General features: G+C 52.6%; 7 protein-coding genes across 7 annotated transcripts; 3 read left to right on the top strand and 4 right to left on the bottom strand.

Annotated features, from left to right (window-relative positions):
- Positions 1-216: 216 nt before the first annotated feature.
- On the bottom strand, positions 217-568 carry M436DRAFT_78934 (uncharacterized protein; the record flags this gene model as incomplete). The annotated part of the gene is made up of 2 exons (XM_013576004.1): positions 217-329; positions 385-568. The coding sequence occupies 2 exons, from the start codon at positions 566-568 to the stop codon at positions 217-219; spliced, it is 297 nt and encodes a 98-aa protein (XP_013431458.1).
- A 230-nt stretch (positions 569-798) lies between these two features.
- On the top strand, positions 799-2,164 carry M436DRAFT_78933 (uncharacterized protein; the record flags this gene model as incomplete). The annotated part of the gene is made up of 2 exons (XM_013576003.1): positions 799-1,124; positions 1,180-2,164. The coding sequence occupies 2 exons, from the start codon at positions 799-801 to the stop codon at positions 2,162-2,164; spliced, it is 1,311 nt and encodes a 436-aa protein (XP_013431457.1).
- Positions 2,165-3,413: 1,249 nt separating this feature from the next.
- On the top strand, positions 3,414-5,554 carry M436DRAFT_70097 (uncharacterized protein; the record flags this gene model as incomplete). Its single annotated transcript, XM_013575800.1, has 4 exons — positions 3,414-3,492; positions 3,637-3,802; positions 3,855-5,035; positions 5,091-5,554. The coding sequence occupies 4 exons, from the start codon at positions 3,414-3,416 to the stop codon at positions 5,552-5,554; spliced, it is 1,890 nt and encodes a 629-aa protein (XP_013431254.1).
- A 1,237-nt stretch (positions 5,555-6,791) lies between these two features.
- M436DRAFT_38980 (uncharacterized protein) lies at positions 6,792-7,485 on the top strand (the record flags this gene model as incomplete). Its single annotated transcript, XM_013575457.1, has 2 exons — positions 6,792-7,087; positions 7,140-7,485. The coding sequence occupies 2 exons, from the start codon at positions 6,792-6,794 to the stop codon at positions 7,483-7,485; spliced, it is 642 nt and encodes a 213-aa protein (XP_013430911.1).
- A 483-nt stretch (positions 7,486-7,968) lies between these two features.
- M436DRAFT_70094 (valyl-tRNA synthetase-like protein) lies at positions 7,969-11,457 on the bottom strand (the record flags this gene model as incomplete). The annotated part of the gene is made up of 6 exons (XM_013575799.1): positions 7,969-10,369; positions 10,400-10,536; positions 10,591-10,937; positions 10,988-11,152; positions 11,206-11,370; positions 11,427-11,457. The coding sequence occupies 6 exons, from the start codon at positions 11,455-11,457 to the stop codon at positions 7,969-7,971; spliced, it is 3,246 nt and encodes a 1,081-aa protein (XP_013431253.1).
- A 629-nt stretch (positions 11,458-12,086) lies between these two features.
- On the bottom strand, positions 12,087-13,304 carry M436DRAFT_78929 (Pkinase-domain-containing protein; the record flags this gene model as incomplete). The annotated part of the gene is made up of 5 exons (XM_013576002.1): positions 12,087-12,185; positions 12,288-12,737; positions 12,791-12,901; positions 12,954-13,132; positions 13,190-13,304. The coding sequence occupies 5 exons, from the start codon at positions 13,302-13,304 to the stop codon at positions 12,087-12,089; spliced, it is 954 nt and encodes a 317-aa protein (XP_013431456.1).
- A 570-nt stretch (positions 13,305-13,874) lies between these two features.
- M436DRAFT_37790 (uncharacterized protein) lies at positions 13,875-16,433 on the bottom strand (the record flags this gene model as incomplete). The annotated part of the gene is made up of 2 exons (XM_013575245.1): positions 13,875-14,351; positions 14,430-16,433. The coding sequence occupies 2 exons, from the start codon at positions 16,431-16,433 to the stop codon at positions 13,875-13,877; spliced, it is 2,481 nt and encodes an 826-aa protein (XP_013430699.1).
- Between the last annotated feature and the right edge of the window lie 1,290 nt (positions 16,434-17,723).

Genomic DNA, 17,723 nt, shown 5'->3' with positions numbered 1-17,723 from the left:
CATATCCTGTATATCTTTGGTCTTTGACTGGCGGAACAAATGACGGCGCGATGTGTTGTATGCAGTGATAGTGATATACATTTGAAGTGACATTGCCAAAGATGCAAGGTCGAGTGGAAAGTCGAATCGAAGTACTACAGTGTGTAGCGTTGATAACCGTAACGCCTCGCTCCTCCCAATGCAAAGTGAAACCGAAAACGTAGGCAACGAGGCGAATCAGCCAGCCAGCTCTTCCTTTCTGCCAAGCATGCGCGAGTGTCGGTCGACTTCGGTCATGATATCCTTGATCTTGAGCGTCTCCAAGTCGAGGTTCATCTCTTTGCCGTCCTCTGTGGTTGCGTGTAAGCAGAGAGCGTGTCAGCGAGGAGTGCAGGAGAGCAGTACTGAACTTGAGAGCCAGGAGAGCGGGCTTGGCAGCATCGGCTCTGGGCAGTTGCTTGATATCGATCTTCATGGTGGTGCGGGCATTTGGCGGGAGGAGGGCGAGGAAGTTGCGGGCTGTCTTGCCAGACTTGGGGTTGAAAGGCGAGAAAGCGGTCGAGACGGAGGTCAAGAAGCGAGTGATCATGTTGGCGATATGTGCGATGCAACAGTAGAGGCGTCTGTGGAAATTGGGCGACTATTGACCTTGTCGCAAAAAAGCCGGAACGGTATGAGAGGCAGGTCTGAGATGGCGGCAACACCCGGCCAAGCAGCCGACGTGGACGTGGGGAAGTCGCGAAGAGTGGGTGGACTGTGGTGGCATGTTTAGCCAGCCCGCCGGCGCATAGCGCATACTTCGTAGCTCATCCTCCACCCATGACGAACCAAAGCGTCCTCGACACCTTGTCGCAACTGTCGGACAATATCAGGTTCACCTTCCAGCTCATCGGCCGTCTCTCCAAACTCTCCTTCCAGCCAGGATCAACGCCGCTTCAAGGAGACGGTGACGTTCGTATCGAGCTTGCACACGACATCCGTGACGCTCTCAAACACCACGACGACACGCTCGACGCCGTCCGCCAGGAACTCGAAGACGTTACTGAGTTCGGCACATATTCCCAACGTCGTCGTGACAGTCTCAAAGACAGAGAGAGGGCTCGTATCGCTGCTCAACTAGCCCGTCTAGACGAGGATCTGAAGCAGTACGTCCACCTCCCCACTTGTGTCCTGTGAATACCCGCCTGATTGTTTGTCTAGCGCTCGAAGCCAGTTCCGTGCCGCCCAGCTCTCATCCAAACGTGCCTCAGAGGCTGCGAAGCAAAAGGAACGCGAGATCCTCTTCTCCTCTATACAGCAAACACTCGAGCCCGACTCAACCTCATCGACTCCTGATCCTTTCGCTTCTCGTCGCCCGCAACCCAAGCAACTTACCCAGGACGAGCTGCTCATCAACACTTCAACCGACGTAACTTCTGCTCTCCGCCGCACACACAATCTACTCACCTCGGAGCTCTCCCGTTCACGCTTTGCCCAAGAGACTCTCGACCAGTCCACTGCAGCTCTCGCTGATCTAGGTGAGCGTTATACCGATCTTGATTCTCTCCTCAGCAACAGTAAAACCCTCCTTGGAACCCTTGTGAGGAGTCAGAAAAGTGACACCTGGTATCTTGAAACTGCCTTCTACATCCTTGTCACTACCATCTGTTGGCTGGTCTTCAGAAGGCTGATCTACGGTCCTGCTTGGTGGTTCCTCTGGCTGCCCTTCAAGTTCTTCTTGCTTAAGCCCGTCTATCTTCTCTTCGCCGTCCTCGGCATCACCGGTGGGTCTTCAGCTACTGCCGCTGTCTCTTCTACTTCGACAAGTGTCTCCATACAACCAACTATACGTATTCAGCCCAGCGCCTCAGGTGATCGACCTACTTTTCGCAAAGGTATGGATCAACGCCCAGCAAACGTCGTGCCAGTCGGTGGCGGTGGTGCGAAGGCCGGTTACAATGGCCAGCCTCAAGACCCCAGTCCTGTTGGCAGCATGTCGCAAAGCATTGGCCAGATGGCAGAAGCCAGTCGTGAACAGGCAGCACCGCAGAACGAGGAACCACAGCAGCCCAAGGAACCTCAGAGAAGAGGAGACGGCACAATCCTCCAAGAAAGAGGTGACATTCCTCGCAATCCCAAGAAGAAGGTCTGGGAAGAAGATGTCGAAGCGGCCAAGCATCAGATGAGGAAGAGAGATGAGCTCTAGCATTTTTACGATTATGAAGTATCCGATTTGCACGGTCAACCCTCCTTTTCTTGCTCAATATGAAAGGGTCGTCCACCGTCTGTGTCATTGTATCCGTCCTCCTATTGTACGACTCGTATCGGGTTCAGTGGAAGGACATCAGGCAGTTCAACATGTTGGAGTAAGGGTGAGACTAAAATGGAGTTTGACGAAATGCGCGACGCTCCGGGAGACTGAGTCGTATTGCCGGAGTTATTGTCGGCGTTAGGCTCTCACAGAATAACTTGACCAATGTTATAGGTGTCGTTCGTCCCAATAGGTGTATTGATGCTTCGATCGATTGACGAGGTTATATTATCTGCACTCAAGTATGCCGGACTCAGGAGTCGTGTCTCGGTTGCTGGCTGGTATGGGCGAAACAAAAGCCTGAGTTAGAAGACCCTGGGACGTTGACATGTGACAGTGACAGCATCGTCCCGTCTTTTGCTTTTGACTTTTTGACATGATTCCTGGGACAGAGCCTCGGAAGCCGTGACACGGGCGGGTGACGAAGTTTGACAAAGAGACTGAATATCATTGGGGCTGTATTCCTCGCGCCAAGGGGGAACAGCGACATTCATCGAGTTGCCTGTAGGCTGTGTCTCTGCGAGGGTTTGGGATGTGAGATGTTATTACACACAGTTTGAAGGCTGGAGGAGCGGGAAGCCTGTCGGAAACAAACGGCGCAAGAAGCAGCATCGGCTCTGATTGGTCAGGACTTTTGCTTATCTCTGGACACTCGACCTGCTATCTCTGGACCTTTTGAGAGCGACTGCGCTATGCCAGGAGTGGCTTTAGGCCCTCATCTATTTGGTAATCTGTTACATAAAACAACGTAGATGTAGGAGAGGGTGCAGCGTTGCAATGGTCTCAACCTTTCACCCGGTCATTGGCATATCAAATGACTGTCGCCGCTTTCAATCATCTTATCCTGCTCGCAATGCTCTGTGGCTCGCTCGAATCCGCCGCTTGATTGATTGATCGATTGATTGATTGTTTGTTCGTACAATTATTCCTCTGGACCCTTACCATCGACCATTCTCAGCCCGCTCGAATCATTCAGCTACTGCCCACTTGGGCCTATCTTACGATAAGCCGTCTACTATAATTGCCATTATCGAACTCGTGCCCCGCGGCCTCTTTCGCATTATCTATCAGTCCCCGCTGCTCAATTGATTGTCCGAGGTCGGGACCTCCGGGTTGGTTCAACAGAGTACGATAGTGATACATCATGGCCGCTGCTGTAGCTATACAACCTCTGGCCCCTCGCTCTGGCCCAATGGCTTTCAACCAACAACAACCAAGGACCAGTAAGGTCATCTTCTTGCCTGACCACGTGCCATCCACTAAATGATTCTTCTTGTAGTTACCAGTTCGCGTGGTCGTAGAGAAAGACCCTGTATGTATATATCTATATTGCTTCGTGCCAAGCTTCGGTACTAACCATTCTACAGGTGACGGTTGCCGTAGACGTAAGAGCAAGTGTGTACTACAAGACTCATTACCTTGCGTTCTGTGTGAATTCCACAAGCAAGACTGCACCTTTGTCGAGGCCGCTCAGCCACGCAAGCGAAAGGTAGACGATTCTGCCCTGTCAAAGGATACACCAAACTCCAAACGGTAATGGTCGCGTGCTTATATCAAATGCTTGTTTCTTACTAACACATGACAGTCCAAAAGACTCCAAAAGTCCAGGCCAAACACCTCCTCCGCAGCAACAACCTGGTGCCCTTGTAAACCGTTTGGAGAAGCCACAGCATGCCCCACAACCCGTACGAGGCGTGGTTCTGGGAGACACTCTAAGTCTACAAAGAGAACAACACTGCAGGCTCATTGGACGTACATCGGCCTTGGACATTTCTCTTCTTGGATTCTCGGACTTTGGTAGCCGCCACGAGACAAACACAGGCTTTGGCAAGATCAGAAGGGTTGCGAACAGTGACTTCTTCAGCATGCATACCGATGCCGCGTTTTCGACATACGAAGACGAGCTACAGACCCTGGTTGCTGTAGAACAAACAGTTGCACCTTATGGACCCTCACTGATCGACTTGTACTTCCGCAATGTACATCCTAGCTTCCCCATCCTCCAAAAACACACCTTTATGGACCGGCATCGATGCGGAGATCGACAATTTCATTCAGGTCTGTTGGCTGGAATGTACTTGCTAGCTCTCCGTTGGTGGAATAAGGATCCTGTGCTCTCTCAACACCCTAAGCCCTCAGTATACCGACTCGAAGAACTCGCGGCACGATCACTCAGCATGGCCATGCAACACCCCAAACTATCTGCTCTGCAAGCTGGATTGTTATTGTTGCAGAGACGACAGTCGACTGATTGGGGATTGACTGTACAGTTGGTCGCTCTGGCACAGGATCTCGGTCTGCACATTGATTGTTCAAACTGGGATATTCCAGTATGGGAACGCAGACTGCGCAAGAGATTGGCATGGGCACTCTACATGCAGGACAAATGGACCGCTCTGGTACATGGCCGACCATCTCACATCCAAGCTGCGGACTGGGCTGTGTCCACTCTTTCCCTAGACGACTTTAACGAAGAGTTCGAGAACGCCGACCAACAGATGATTGCAGATGATGAGAATGAGGAGGAAGAAAAGAGCAGAGTGATTTTCATCCAGATGATCGAATTGACGAGTATTATGGCCGAGGTCATTGATGTCTTCTACACACAAAGGGCCAATGCAGAATTTGAGGCAGGCGGCCGTAATGCAACACGGTTGATCTTGGAGCGCGCAAAGCCGGTCCAACTCAAGTTGAAGGAGTGGTTCTCAAGGCTGCCCGCGGTTGCCAGAATGGATGCGTACACACCGGGGAAACTATCTTCAAATGGTGAGCGACAGAATTCGACTCGAACATGACGGCACACGGCTAACAGCTGAAACAGGCTACCTGCATCTTGCATACTTTGCAACCGAGATTTCGATTCACCGACGCATTGTGCAGTCGCTGCAACCCTCGGCGACGGACCCATATGTCTTGTACATCTGTCGATCAGCGGCAAAGACCAGATTAATCTCAGCCATGGACTTTGTCAACCGTCTCAAGCCAGAACACCTCGACTCGTTCTGGTACTTTGCATCGGCTACAAATTTCGCCTTGATCAACACATTCGGCAACTTGCTGCGAGCGACGGCGCCAGGGGAAGAAGAAGCAGGATTCTATTCGTGCCGCCTCAAGGAATACAGATGGGCATTGGGAGCCAGCTGCCGAAGAGCAGAGTGGCTTGAAGGAGCTGTCAGGATGCTTGATGCGACAGACAACTTGGTCGATGGCTTGGCCAGCCAACCACGAAACGTTCGACAGACCATCCACGAGGAGATGGAAGATGAGACAGAAGGAGATTACTGATGTTGGGAGCATTGGGAGGATTGACGAAATTTTGCAGCATTTTTTACGATACCCTTTTGATGATTGGATCAGACTAGAAGAGAAGAAGGAACGATAGAGGGATACCCGGGCATAGACAGTCAGGATGATAATGAACACTTTTTACATCAAACCACCTCCCCATGTGCTGAATTTTGTCACTACCATCTGCTCTCATTCCAATGACAAGGCCGAGTTGGAGCGATCATAATGCATAGTTGTATCCAGACGATAGCGACAGCCACTGAGAGCCCCTGTGCGAGGAAGGTGCAAGTGAATGACGACCTTGATGGCATGCCCCGAAATGGAACAGAGTGGCTTGGCGACACGTCCGGCCCGCAACGCGTCATCCTGCGGTAGACGGAGAAGTTGCGACCAAGCGCGATCGTTGTCGGACTTGAGTTGTGCCAGATGGAGGACAATGGTCACCCTCAGCAGGAATACACCGCGGTTACTGAGCAAAGTCAAAGGAGTACCGTATGCTACATCCGACGACCACGAGCCAGACGACAAGCGCGCGCCCGACTCGGACAGCGACGACAGCGATGATGATAACGACACATCAAATCTCGGACGTCTCCTTGCCAACAAACCAAATCGACTGCGTCCACCAAGAACGAATATAGGCAAACCTGTTGTCCCGGCGAAGAGAGGTGCTGAGCCCGAAGAACCCCTGGACAACCCATCTTTCACATCCTCCTCGTCTCAGTCAAAACGTCCTACCAAGACATTCAGCAAGAAGCCATCTTTTACCGCAAGGAGCAGGATTGCACAGCAGCACGAGACGCCAGGTTGGATGCATTGCCCTTTCCTAGTCTATCCTCTTGTCTGACCCTTGACAGCCACTTCCTTCCGAGATACTCCAGCCGTCCAGTCCAAGCCCGAACCCCCTAAGAAGAGAGCTGTCTTTCGAACTCACGGCCTGACCGAGCCCCTCTCGTCGCAACAAGATGCTACATCAGCATCCTCCGCTTCCACCTTCCGCCGGCCTGCAAATGCCGCTACAGATCGCACCGACATCTCTGCCCAATCCGAACCAATAACCCTCGAATCGTCACAACTCTCCCCGCCGCCTTCGTCACCTATGTCTAGTGTATGCGATTTCGATCTCGAAGAGCCTATCGAGGACCTTGACAAACGCCCTCGCTGTCCCATCTGTGCTGAGAGGATCGAACAAGAGTTCTGGGACAAGTTCCAAGATGAGATCAATTACAGGCGTATGAATCTTCGTCTTCAAGAAAAGTTCTGTCAGGCACACAAATCTCGTACCGCAGACGACGTTTGGCTGGACAGAGGTTATCCCAAGATCGACTGGTCTGCCCTGAGATCTCGACTCGACGCACATCAAGATCATATCCACGCCGTTCTGGACGGCGACTATGAAAGTCCCTACTACAAGCAGCATGCTAAAGTCGTCACCGATATAAAGAATCGTTCCAACACTGCAGCTGTTGCATCAGGACGTTTTACTGGCTTGCGTGCCGGCTACTACGGAACAAAAGGCGAGAAGATCATGTATGTATCAGAAACCATCATCACTCCCCCGTCTAAACCTAACGCAAATCAGGGCCGAAAACATCATCCAGACATTTTCAGACAAACTTCGATCTCTGTCCAGGACCGACCCACTCATGGCTTCCGGTGGTGCATCCGGTGGCGTGTCGGGCTATGTGCACGCTATCCTAGTACCAGAGATGGCCCTTGGCCTAATCATGGAGGACATGAACTGCGACAGAGACAAGGCCCAAGTCATCCTGGCCGACAGCGCAGATATAGGCGAGCTATTCAACGCAGAAGAAGACGAAAAAGTCCCACAAGTCGAGATCGATTTGCTGGAAACGAGCAGAGTCAACGATGATAGCGAGATCATCTACGCGACGCAAAAGCCTCGAAAACAGTTTCGAAAGGCCTAGACTGATGATCAGATGGCTTCAGGTGTGCTCTTTACTCTTTTTTGCACTTTCCTTGTAGCATACATACTACACAGCACGACATCATGACCGATACCTTTCTTGAGCGAGAAAAATGGAATATGCATAGCGGTTCTTTTCATTGTACATATCCTATGAACATATGCTTGGTTCACTTTTTGTCTTTTCAACATTCTTCAAGTTGATTAGCTATAGAGATGTACAGAGCTCTTGTGTGTGAGGCGATCCTCCATCTCGTGTGCTCTCTCCAGACATCATGTCTATCTGGAACCCATATGGCCATGCATTCTTGCAGATAGACAATGGGCTTACGAGGGCATTGAGACATCATCACCAACGATAGACACCGATGTACGGTAGGTACACACGACATAAAAATTCAACAGCCATAATGTATTCATCCATTTTGCGATCTTCCATGACTAGCATTCATTCAACCACAAAGCCTTACGTCCAGAAACACATCTATCCATCGAGCTTCAACTTCTCAAACTGCGCAATACTCTCCTCGTAATTCTTCTGCTCGGCCATCAAGTCATTGAGCTTGACCTTCTCGGCCTCAAGCACAGAATGCGAAACCTTCTCAGCGAAACCCTCTGCATCGAGAATCTTACGCTGCTTGGTAGCGCCCTCGGCAGCCTTGCGGAGCTTCTGCTGAGCGCGAGTGATTTCGGCATCGATGTCGACACGGCCGGCGACTTCGAGGAAGACGGCGGCGGATGAGGAAACGGCGAAGACGGCGCAGCCGGTGGGTGTGGCGTCCTTGGGTCCGATGATGCTGAGGTTGGTGAGGGCCTTGCCAGACAGAGATCTGATGGAGGCTTGCTCGTCAGCAGCGGTCTTGAAGGTCTTGTCGTCGTAGCATTGGACGATGGCCTTGGCGTCTTCCTTGATCAGGTACTCGGACATCAAGCTGCGGACGCCCTTGGAGCAGCCAAGAATGACCTCGTAGGCGGCTTCGCTCTCAAAGTCCTCGAGCGAGGCGTCGTGCTCTGGGTAGGCGGCAACGACGATACTCTTGGTCTTGTCTTCGGGGCGGCGGGGAAGGCGCTGCCACAGCTCTTCGGTCAAGAAGGGCATGAAGGGGTGGATCAGGCACAGGGCGCCCTCGAGGACGGTGTAGAGGGTGTCGACGGCACTGCGCTTCTCCTCCTCGGTACCGTCGCGGATGATGGCCTTGCTGTTCTCGATGTAGACGTCGCACAGGTTCTCGTACCAGTACTGGTAGGCGAGCGAGGTTGAACGCGAGAACTCGCGAGCGTTGAGGGCGTCGTTAATGTCCTTGGCAGCGGTGGTGAACTTGTGCAGAATCCAGCGTTCGGGCAATGATTCCTTGCCGGTCTTGCCACCCTGTGCTTGAGGAACAAAGTCCTCGGGCAGGTTTCCAAGAACGTACTTGGTGGCCTGGTAGATCTTGTTGCAGAAGCGACGGTAACCTGCCATGACCTTGACATCGAAGGCAATGTCACCGCCACCAGTGGTGTACTGGATGAGAGAGAAACGGAGAGCGTCAGCACCGCACTCGGGGATACCTTGAGGGAACGAGTCCTTCTGGTACTTTGTGGCATTCTTGACCTCCTTGGGGTCGAGGTTACCTTGAAGCAACTTGTCGTGGAGCTCCTGAAGAGTGATGCCCTCCATGATATCGACGGGGTCGATGACATTGCCGAGGGACTTGGACATCTTTCTACCATCCGAATCGCGGATAAGAGAGTGGCAGTAAACCTCAGTGAAAGGAACCTTGCCGGTGAGCTTGAGACCGAACATGATCATTCTGGCGACCCAGAAGAACAGAATATCCCATCCAGTCTCCAGAACGGATGTGGGGTACAGCTTCTCGAAGTCGGGTGTCTGGTTGGGCCAGCCCAGGGTAGAGAAAGGCCAGAGACCAGATGAGAACCAGGTGTCGAGACAGTCGGGGTCGCGGACAAGCTCGTACTTCTTGCCAGGGAACTTCTTCTCGGCTTTCTGTTTAGCCTCCTCCTCGCTTCTACCGCAGACCCAGTAGTCATCAGTGGTCTCGTCGTTGTCCTGGCCCTCAAGCTTGACAAAGTAAGCAGGAATTTGATGACCCCACCAGAGCTGACGTGACAAGCACCAGTCGTTGATGTTGCGCATCCAATGATAGTAGTTGCGCTCAGCACCTTCGGGACGGATCTTGATGTCACCGTTCTGAACAGCATCGATACTAGCGTCTGCAAGCTCGCGCATCTTCATCCACCACTGAGGCTTCATCAAGGGCTCGATGACGTCCTTGGACTTGGAACACAAAGGAACCTTCATGGGGTTGTCCTCCTTCTTGACGAAAAGACCAAGCTTGGTAAGCTCCTCAACGACAGTGTAGCGGGTATCGAAGCGCTTCTGTCCCTCGAACTGTCCAGCGTTGCCGTTCATGGTACCGTCATCGTTCAAGACGGTAATGAATTCAAGCTTGTGCTTGGTGCCGAGGTTGAAATCGTTAGGGTCGTGAGCAGGGGTGATCTTGACGGCACCAGTACCGAATTCGGGGTCAACGTATTCATCGGCAAAGATGGGGAGAAGGCGGTCAACGAAAGGATGCTTGGCCTTCTTGCCGACCAAGTGCGTGTAGCGATCATCTGTAGGGTGGACAGCGATACCAGTGTCACCGAGCATGGTCTCGGGACGAGTGGTAGCAACCTCGATCATCTCGTCGGTGCCCTCGATAGCGTACTTGAAGTGGGTGATGACACCGAACTCAACCTTGCGTTCGTAGCCAGGAACGTCCAGCAGGGTACGACCTGTAAGCTCCTTGTTGTCGACCTCGAGGTTGGAGAGAGCAGTGTTCAGCTGCGAACACCAGTTGACGAGTCTTCCTGAGCGGTAGATGTAGCCCTCCTCGTGCATTCTGACAAAAGTCTCCGTGACAGCAGCCGACAAGTTTGCGTCCATTGTGAAAGCTTCACGAGTCCAGTCGAACGAACCGCCCATTCTCTTGAGGACGTCGTTGATCTTCTTGTGGTACTCCTCCTTCCACTCCCAGACGGTGTCGACGAACTTCTCACGTCCAAGATCCTACAGCAGGGCCACGATTAGCTTGATCTCGCGAAGCCTAGAGTGATGACTTACGTGTCTGGTCTTCTGCTGCTTGCGCCAGAGCATCTTCTCGACAACGCTCTGGGTTGAGATACCGGCGTGGTCGCATCCCGGCAAGTATAGTGTGGTGTAACCTCTCATTCTGTTCCAGCGAATCAGGGTGTCCTGGAGAGATGTGGCAAGGGCGTGACCGCAGTGCAGAGCACCGGTAACGTTCGGTGGAGGCTCAGAGATAACGAAGTAACCGCGGGGCTTGACGTTTCCATCGGCGCCAAACTCAGGCTCGTGGAAGCCCTCCTTCTCCCACCAGTCGTACCATGCTGACTCGACAACCGAGGGAATGTAGGCCTTGTGGTATTCGTCGTCCAAAGGCTTGAGAACTGTACTCTGTCAGTAGCTGTTGGCCAGCACCTTGATGTGCAATCCTTACTCTTCTTCTCTCCCTTGGGCGTCTCTTCGACGTACTTGGGCAGAGCCTCCTCCTTGACCTTGGGCTTCTTCTCCTTGACCTTTCCAGCAGGGGCAGCAGCAGTTTGCTTTGCCTGCTTCTCGGCGAACTTGCGTGCCTTCTCAGCCTTGGCTCGTTCCTTCGCAACTAGGTTGTGTCAGATGGCCAGGTTCCCTGATCTCTCGATTTTGACTGCGTACGCTCTTTCTCGGTCTTCTGCTTCTTGGGTGCGTTGGCGTCACCACCATCTTGACCGGGGGCATTCTGGCCTTGGGGATCCTTCTCGGCGGATGAGATGAGGGCCTCGGTGGTCTCGGCGGACAGTGCTGGTGGCTGGCCACTCACGGGGCCGGTCGTCTCGCCCGCTACGGTGCTGGATTAGTCGGCGGGGTCTCATGCGCGAGCAAGAAAAGAAGCTCACGAATGTTGTGGGATGCTGCATTGAGAGCCATGTTTGCGAATGGTCTTGTGCGATTGAAGAAAACAGGCCGTACGACCGAAGCGCTCCTGAATAGCGCCCTCGAAAGTATCTTGATGGTCTGAGTCCAGCAGGGTGCGATTGCAACACGGCGGCGGATGGTATATAAAAACGCTCGTTTCACTGAGCAGCTGCCTTCCCCACACTTTTTGCTCACTGAGTGTGAAGGCATTGACTCATTGCCAAGATTGCGCTATGCGCCTGCGACCCTGTCTGCCTAACGATTGAGTCACATTCACAATAGTGTATGGTTGGTCGTCGGGCAAGAGGACATTAAACTGAACTTCATGGGATATCTACAGCCCTTGGGCCTCTTTTTGACCCGTGCTGTCCGTTCGTACGGCAGCGATAATAACGATAGAAAGAAAAACCCATCCTCCTGCGCCCATCTTTGCCCGCCCTATCGCTATGCCAATTCCCCGCGCCGGTCCATCACTCCTCTAACCCTGAATTGCAACCGGCTGGTTGGCATGCGGGACTTGCTTATATGCAGTTGATTCATCCCCGAAGAACGATCGTAGTGCTTCCCATCAGATTAAAGATGCAAGTTGGGAATGCTTGGGTTTGCTGGCCTTCTGGCTCAAGCAGCCGCATGTCTCATCATCAAGCATGTCCAGTACCCGAGTTCTGTTGCGCAGCGGCTTGCTGCTTGACGGGGTTAAAGTAAGCGTGACCCATAGCTTCTTTGGCGGTCAATCGTTCCTAAGCACTGTCAGTTGCTGCCTTCTTTGCTGTGCCTTGTGCACTTGCCTGATGATCATATTTAAGGAGGTTATCGAGGAAGTCAATCGCATCATTGCTGACAAAGCGTTGGTTATCTGCGTTGACAAAGCTGTGCCAGTTCTTCTTCGGGAATCTGCCCAGAATGTCGTCGTACTGCGCGTCAAGCTCAATGTCGTACTTGTCCAGGTAGTCAAACAGATCTTCGGTACCCAGAACCTTTGCGATCTTAACGAGCTGATCAGAATTGCTGTTGCCGTGGAAGAAAGGCTCTTTGCGGAAGATCATCGAAGCAAACATGGCACCTAGGGACCACATATCGAGCGAGTAGTCGTACTCCTGGTAATCGACCAAGAGCTCAGGACCCTTGAAGTAACGCGAAGCGACGCGGACGTTGTACTCTGTTCCGGCATGGTAGAACTCAGCGAGACCCCAGTCAATCAGGCGCAGCTTTCTCTTCTCGTGATCGATCATGACATTGTGAGGCTTGACGTCGCGGTGCATGATGCCCTTGCTGTGGCAGAAGTCGAGAGCCTGGCACCATGATTAGTTGGTGAAGTAGCGATCATCGGGGATGTGTCAATCACCTTGAGCAGCTCAAAGATGTAGTATCTGACATCGATATCGGCGAACTTCGGATAGAGGCTTCGGAAGTCGGTGTTGTTGACGTACTCGAAGATGAGGGAAGGAGTCTTACTCTGCAGAGATAGCATTAGAAGAGAGCAGGTTGAGAGAGAGGGACAAACCGACCTGGCTATCGCGCACAACATCGAGCAGACCAACAATGTTGGGTCCTCCACTCAGGTTCTGCAGGATCTTGATCTCACGCTTGATCTTCTTCTTCTTGACAGGCTTGAGGACCTTGATGACGCATTTTTGGTAGTTGACGACGTTGATACCCTCGAAGACCTCCGAGTACTTTCCGCGGCCTGACCAGCAAGGTTAGCTTCTAGTCTAGCAGCAAGCAGACAGGCAGGCAGGCGCACCAATCTTGCGAACGACTTCATAGTTTTCCAGAACACCCCAGGAGATGTTGACGCTGTCGTAGTCCCAGTATGCACGAGGCATGTGCTGGTTTACGTCGGCGTAGACGCGAGCCATGCTGGGCAGCAATGGCCGTTGGCTGATGTGGCAGGCGCGCGAGGTGGACAAGAGCAGTGCGCAAAGCAGCAAGAGGTGGACGTGGTTGCGCAGACGACGATGGCCTTTGGTATACGAGGGGTAAAATGTGGATGTTGCGGTGATCGAGGTGGAGCACAGCAAAGCCGCTGCTGCATCAAATAGCATGGCGCAACTCTGCAGAGTCGCGGTCACTTGCAAAAGCCCTGGGTTCCTGCCTGACTCGCGTGCCAAAACCGACAGATCAACTTGACCTTCACTGACTGTACTCACATGGAGAAGCTGTACTATCGAAAGAGTGACCACCTTAGCTGAATATTTACCCTTTCGCTTGGTGTAAATTCAGTTGAGTTAGCTGCAAAAGGCCTCGTTCTTGCTACAGACGGATACCGTAACGAGTCATGAATTCTCGAGAGTCAACTTTCACATGTAATATTCATAGCCCGCATCCTTGATTGAACAAGACTGTAATTCTGTTGTTGAAACACTAACTGTTTCTTTCCCTGTGACATTTCTACATAGACGCCTACCCAATGCATATTGTCCTGATGATCATGTTCCATGCACGCCGCTATGCCCTTGGCTGGGGCTTCCTCGACCATCGTTTGCATCGTCCCGATATGTTTGCTCATCTTCGTGACCCTGCTCTTCATCGTCTCCAACACTGAACACGTCTTCTTCGTCGCTGTCCTCTGCGAATGCATCATAGAGTTCACCTGCCCTACGCTTGCCCTTGGCCTTGGCACTCATGCCATTGGCGCCGTTGCCTCTTGTTCCTTCGTCGTCGATATCCTCCTCGTTGAGCATTTCGAATTCATACTCATCGCGCGCGTTGCGTTGTCGCCGTCGCTTAGTGAGGACGTACCAAATCGTGAGTGACGTGCAGAATACGGCAATCAGTGCCAGCGCTCCATAGATCCAGACCTGGGTGCGCTTCGACGCACCAAAAGTGGGGAATGGTGATGGCAGGAAGTTGGACTCCGGCTTCTCACTGACTTCATCCTCTTCCGCGTCAGGCTTGGCCGTTGGCTCTGCGGTCATCTCTGATGTCGGTTCTCCAATCGTCGCTGACGTTGGTTCTGCTGTGGTAGTCGTAGTGACTGATACCTTGGTGTTGACCGGGCGATCAATATGGTCGCTAGGGTTGCCTTGAGGCTCACCCGTCACTACAGGATGATCGACACTCGTGGTAGTTCCGCCAACACTGGTGGTCTCAATATCATGGTTGTCATCGTCGTGCTCATCAGGTAGAGGCAGTAGCCCCTGTTTGGCTCCATCGATAGACTCGCCAAAGAGCTTCAAGTGCCAATCGATGAATTTGCCAGTGTGGCCGTTCTTGGTCGAATCCTTGACGATCACAGTCCACTTTCCTACTCCACTCTCACCCCAGTGGGCAACCGACATGAAGGTCCAGTCATCATATCCAGCATTTGCTTCGTCCCTGCGACGAGAAGTCGCAATGTGCGAGATAATTCCCTCAGGCGAGCGCAGCTCGACGCTCAGGTCGCCACGGCGCGTGTGTTCCACGTTCATAGTCACTGTGACATGCTCGATACGTTCCAGATTGGCGCCTTTCAGCATCTCTTCGGTGATCTCAAAGCTGGAAGCTATTCCTTTTTCGCCTTCAGGAATAGCGTGTCTGACATGCATCCACGGTGAGAAGAACCATGCTTGAGGCTTAACGTTAGTCCAGTTCCTGGCAGCCTCTACGATAGCATAAGCGTCGATCTTGCCGTAGCCAGAAGCATGGCTGAAGCGGCGTCCAAGAGGGGTATCCTGCCAATCGTCTTCGGGTTGATCGATAGGGATAGCAGTGAGGACGGTGAGCCATTGGATGTCACGCCAAGTGAGGTCAGGTCGCACTTCCAGCACCAGGGCATATATACCCGCAACCAGTGGGCCAGCGGCTGATGTGCCTCCGTGACTGACATAGCACTGGTTTGCTCCAACATCTGTAGTGTGGATAGCATCACCAGATCCGGAGCTATAAGTCACAACGAGCTGCGCCGAGCACTTCTCACTGTAGTAAGGATGCAGGCCTTTGCGGTCAATACCCCCGACAGACACACTGTAGATGCTGTTGGTATAGCCATCGAAGTTGCAATTGTCGTCATTAGCTGCACCATTACCGATGGCAAAGACGAAGATACTACCGAGATTTTGGCGACCTTGTTGGACACCAGCGACCATAGCTCTTTTGATGATGATTCCCGGTGCTTCCATGCTTTGGCCGTCGTCCGGAGGGCCCCACGAACAAGAGTAGATCTGATTCTCCTGGTACGCGAAGTTCAGGGCAAGAGCTTCGTCCAGTTCGGTCAGAGCGCCTGAGAGGATACGAACACCTGCGACTTTGGAGTCGTATGCGACACCTACACCACAGACGTCGTTCCTCACGGCAGCAACTTCACCCGCGCAACGAGTTCCATGATGATCATCCGACAGTCTCGGTTTTGGTTCGGGGACATGGTCGTTGAAGTCATGGGAGCCAGCGGCAAAGTAGTTGTCGCGCAAGTCTTCGCTGTCCATATCCAAGCCATCGTCTACGATGCAGACGGTCGAATTCTTTCCAGTGATACCCTGGAGCCACACTCCAGTGACGTTGATGTCGTGTCCAATCTGATTAGGATTATACAAGTGCCACTGGTCCATGTATATAGGGTCCTCGATATCCAAGCTCTTTGCAATATCCAGGCCTTTTTGAACTTGGGAGTCAGCCAGCTGCTTGTCGGCACGCAAAGCTAGTGCAGCAGAAAGCGGCGGTGGTGCACGCTTGAACAGACGCTGGCGACGCTCCTGCTTCTTGTTGAGCAGAACTGTATCCAGAACATGTCGGCGATCCCATCCAGTCTGTCTCTTCCTCCTTAGACGCTTCAAGTCCTGCTTGGCTTCATGTATGACATCGTGTGAGGCCTTTGGTGCCTTGAAGACGTAGTGGTCCTTGAGGGATTCAATAGCACTGTCTGAATGGACACCAAGGTGGGCTGCGACGGTATCGGGAGATGCATCTGGCGAGAGATGGACGGCATAATAATCATAATTGTCGTAGTCGGGTTTGGTTAGGGCGAGAGTGGACGCGGCCAGCGGCAGGAGGAGCAACAGTGGCAAGCGCATGATCGAGTCGAGAGTTTGCAAATTCAGTCGAATCTCGCTAGATGCATGATGGTTGAGACAGGAAAAATATGGCGAACAAAGGACGGAAAGGGGGCTCAATACACGCCGTCCTTGTGCGGTGCTGGCGCATTGTCAGCTGTGAGGCAGCGGACTTTAGCACGGGCGAGAGCTGCTCAAAGAAGCCACTTGGCACGCTGCCTCAACGGCCTTGAGCCCTATACCAGGTCCCCGAGGATTTTGATTGACCCTGATTACTCAAGTACTATACTACTGTACACGGTGCTATCGTAATACACTCCTCTCTTGACCGTCTCGCATGCGATTCGCTGCACTCGTCGTGGCGCCTTTTCCCAAGCCCGCCCCGTGCTCCCCGAACACCAGCCACCGAGCTGCAAACGCTTCCTCTTGTGCCATGAATCCATGATATCGTCTCTGCAAATCATCAACTTTCATCTATTTCCCGCCCTGTCTTCCTCGAGCCACTTGTATATAGCCCAACGCATACCACCACCTTTCTTCGATCAGCGCCTACCCTTTCACCATCCCTGTGACTTGTCCATCTTCCTCTAACCAATTGTCGACATGTCAAAGAACTGCTGATATATCTGTCCAGAACATCCATTCTCGGCTGACTATGGACAACCGACGGAACAGTGGCTCCTATGCCAGACTAGCCGATTATTTTACTCATAACGATTCTCAACCAACTGTCCATGTCCCCAAAACCCGCAGGTCGGACGTTCACCACGGACCGAACCATCGAGAGCCACTTCCACAGCTCGATACTCAAGGCGCTACCTCATACAGAAACTCTGCTTTCGACAGGTCCCCAATCTCGCCTGAAAATGCAAGCCGTCATCGTTCCAAACACGGTACCGTCTCTGACCGGTCTCCCCTCCAAAAATTGGAAGGAAAACTCGACGACATAAGCAAAGAAGAGAAGCGAGCTCGCATCGAGAACGCCGAGCAGCGAGCCCATCAGAAGTCATCAGCGAATCAATCTCGAAGAGTCGATGCTGGCCACCGCCAACCTCTGTCTCACCGCCAAGACTCAGGTTACCGTCGCCACGAACGAAGATATTCGTCTGCGCCAACCTCAGGCCCCGAACATAACGATAACATGCAGCAAGCGCGATCGTCGCTGGACTATGGAGGGAGACCGTCTGATGCCACCGAGGCAAACGAGTTGAAAGCTAGCCAACGATTCAGGCGCGCCTCTGACGCCTTGAGGACACAAGGTCAAGCACAAACCGCAGGTGAAACCCGCAGCTACTCCGACTACCCAAGTAA

The sequence above is a fragment of the Aureobasidium namibiae genome (genome assembly GCF_000721765.1).
Source record: "Aureobasidium namibiae CBS 147.97 unplaced genomic scaffold scaffold_2, whole genome shotgun sequence".
Lineage (NCBI taxonomy): Eukaryota > Fungi > Ascomycota > Dothideomycetes > Dothideales > Saccotheciaceae > Aureobasidium > Aureobasidium namibiae.
This window is presented reverse-complemented; position numbering and strand designations above follow the sequence as displayed.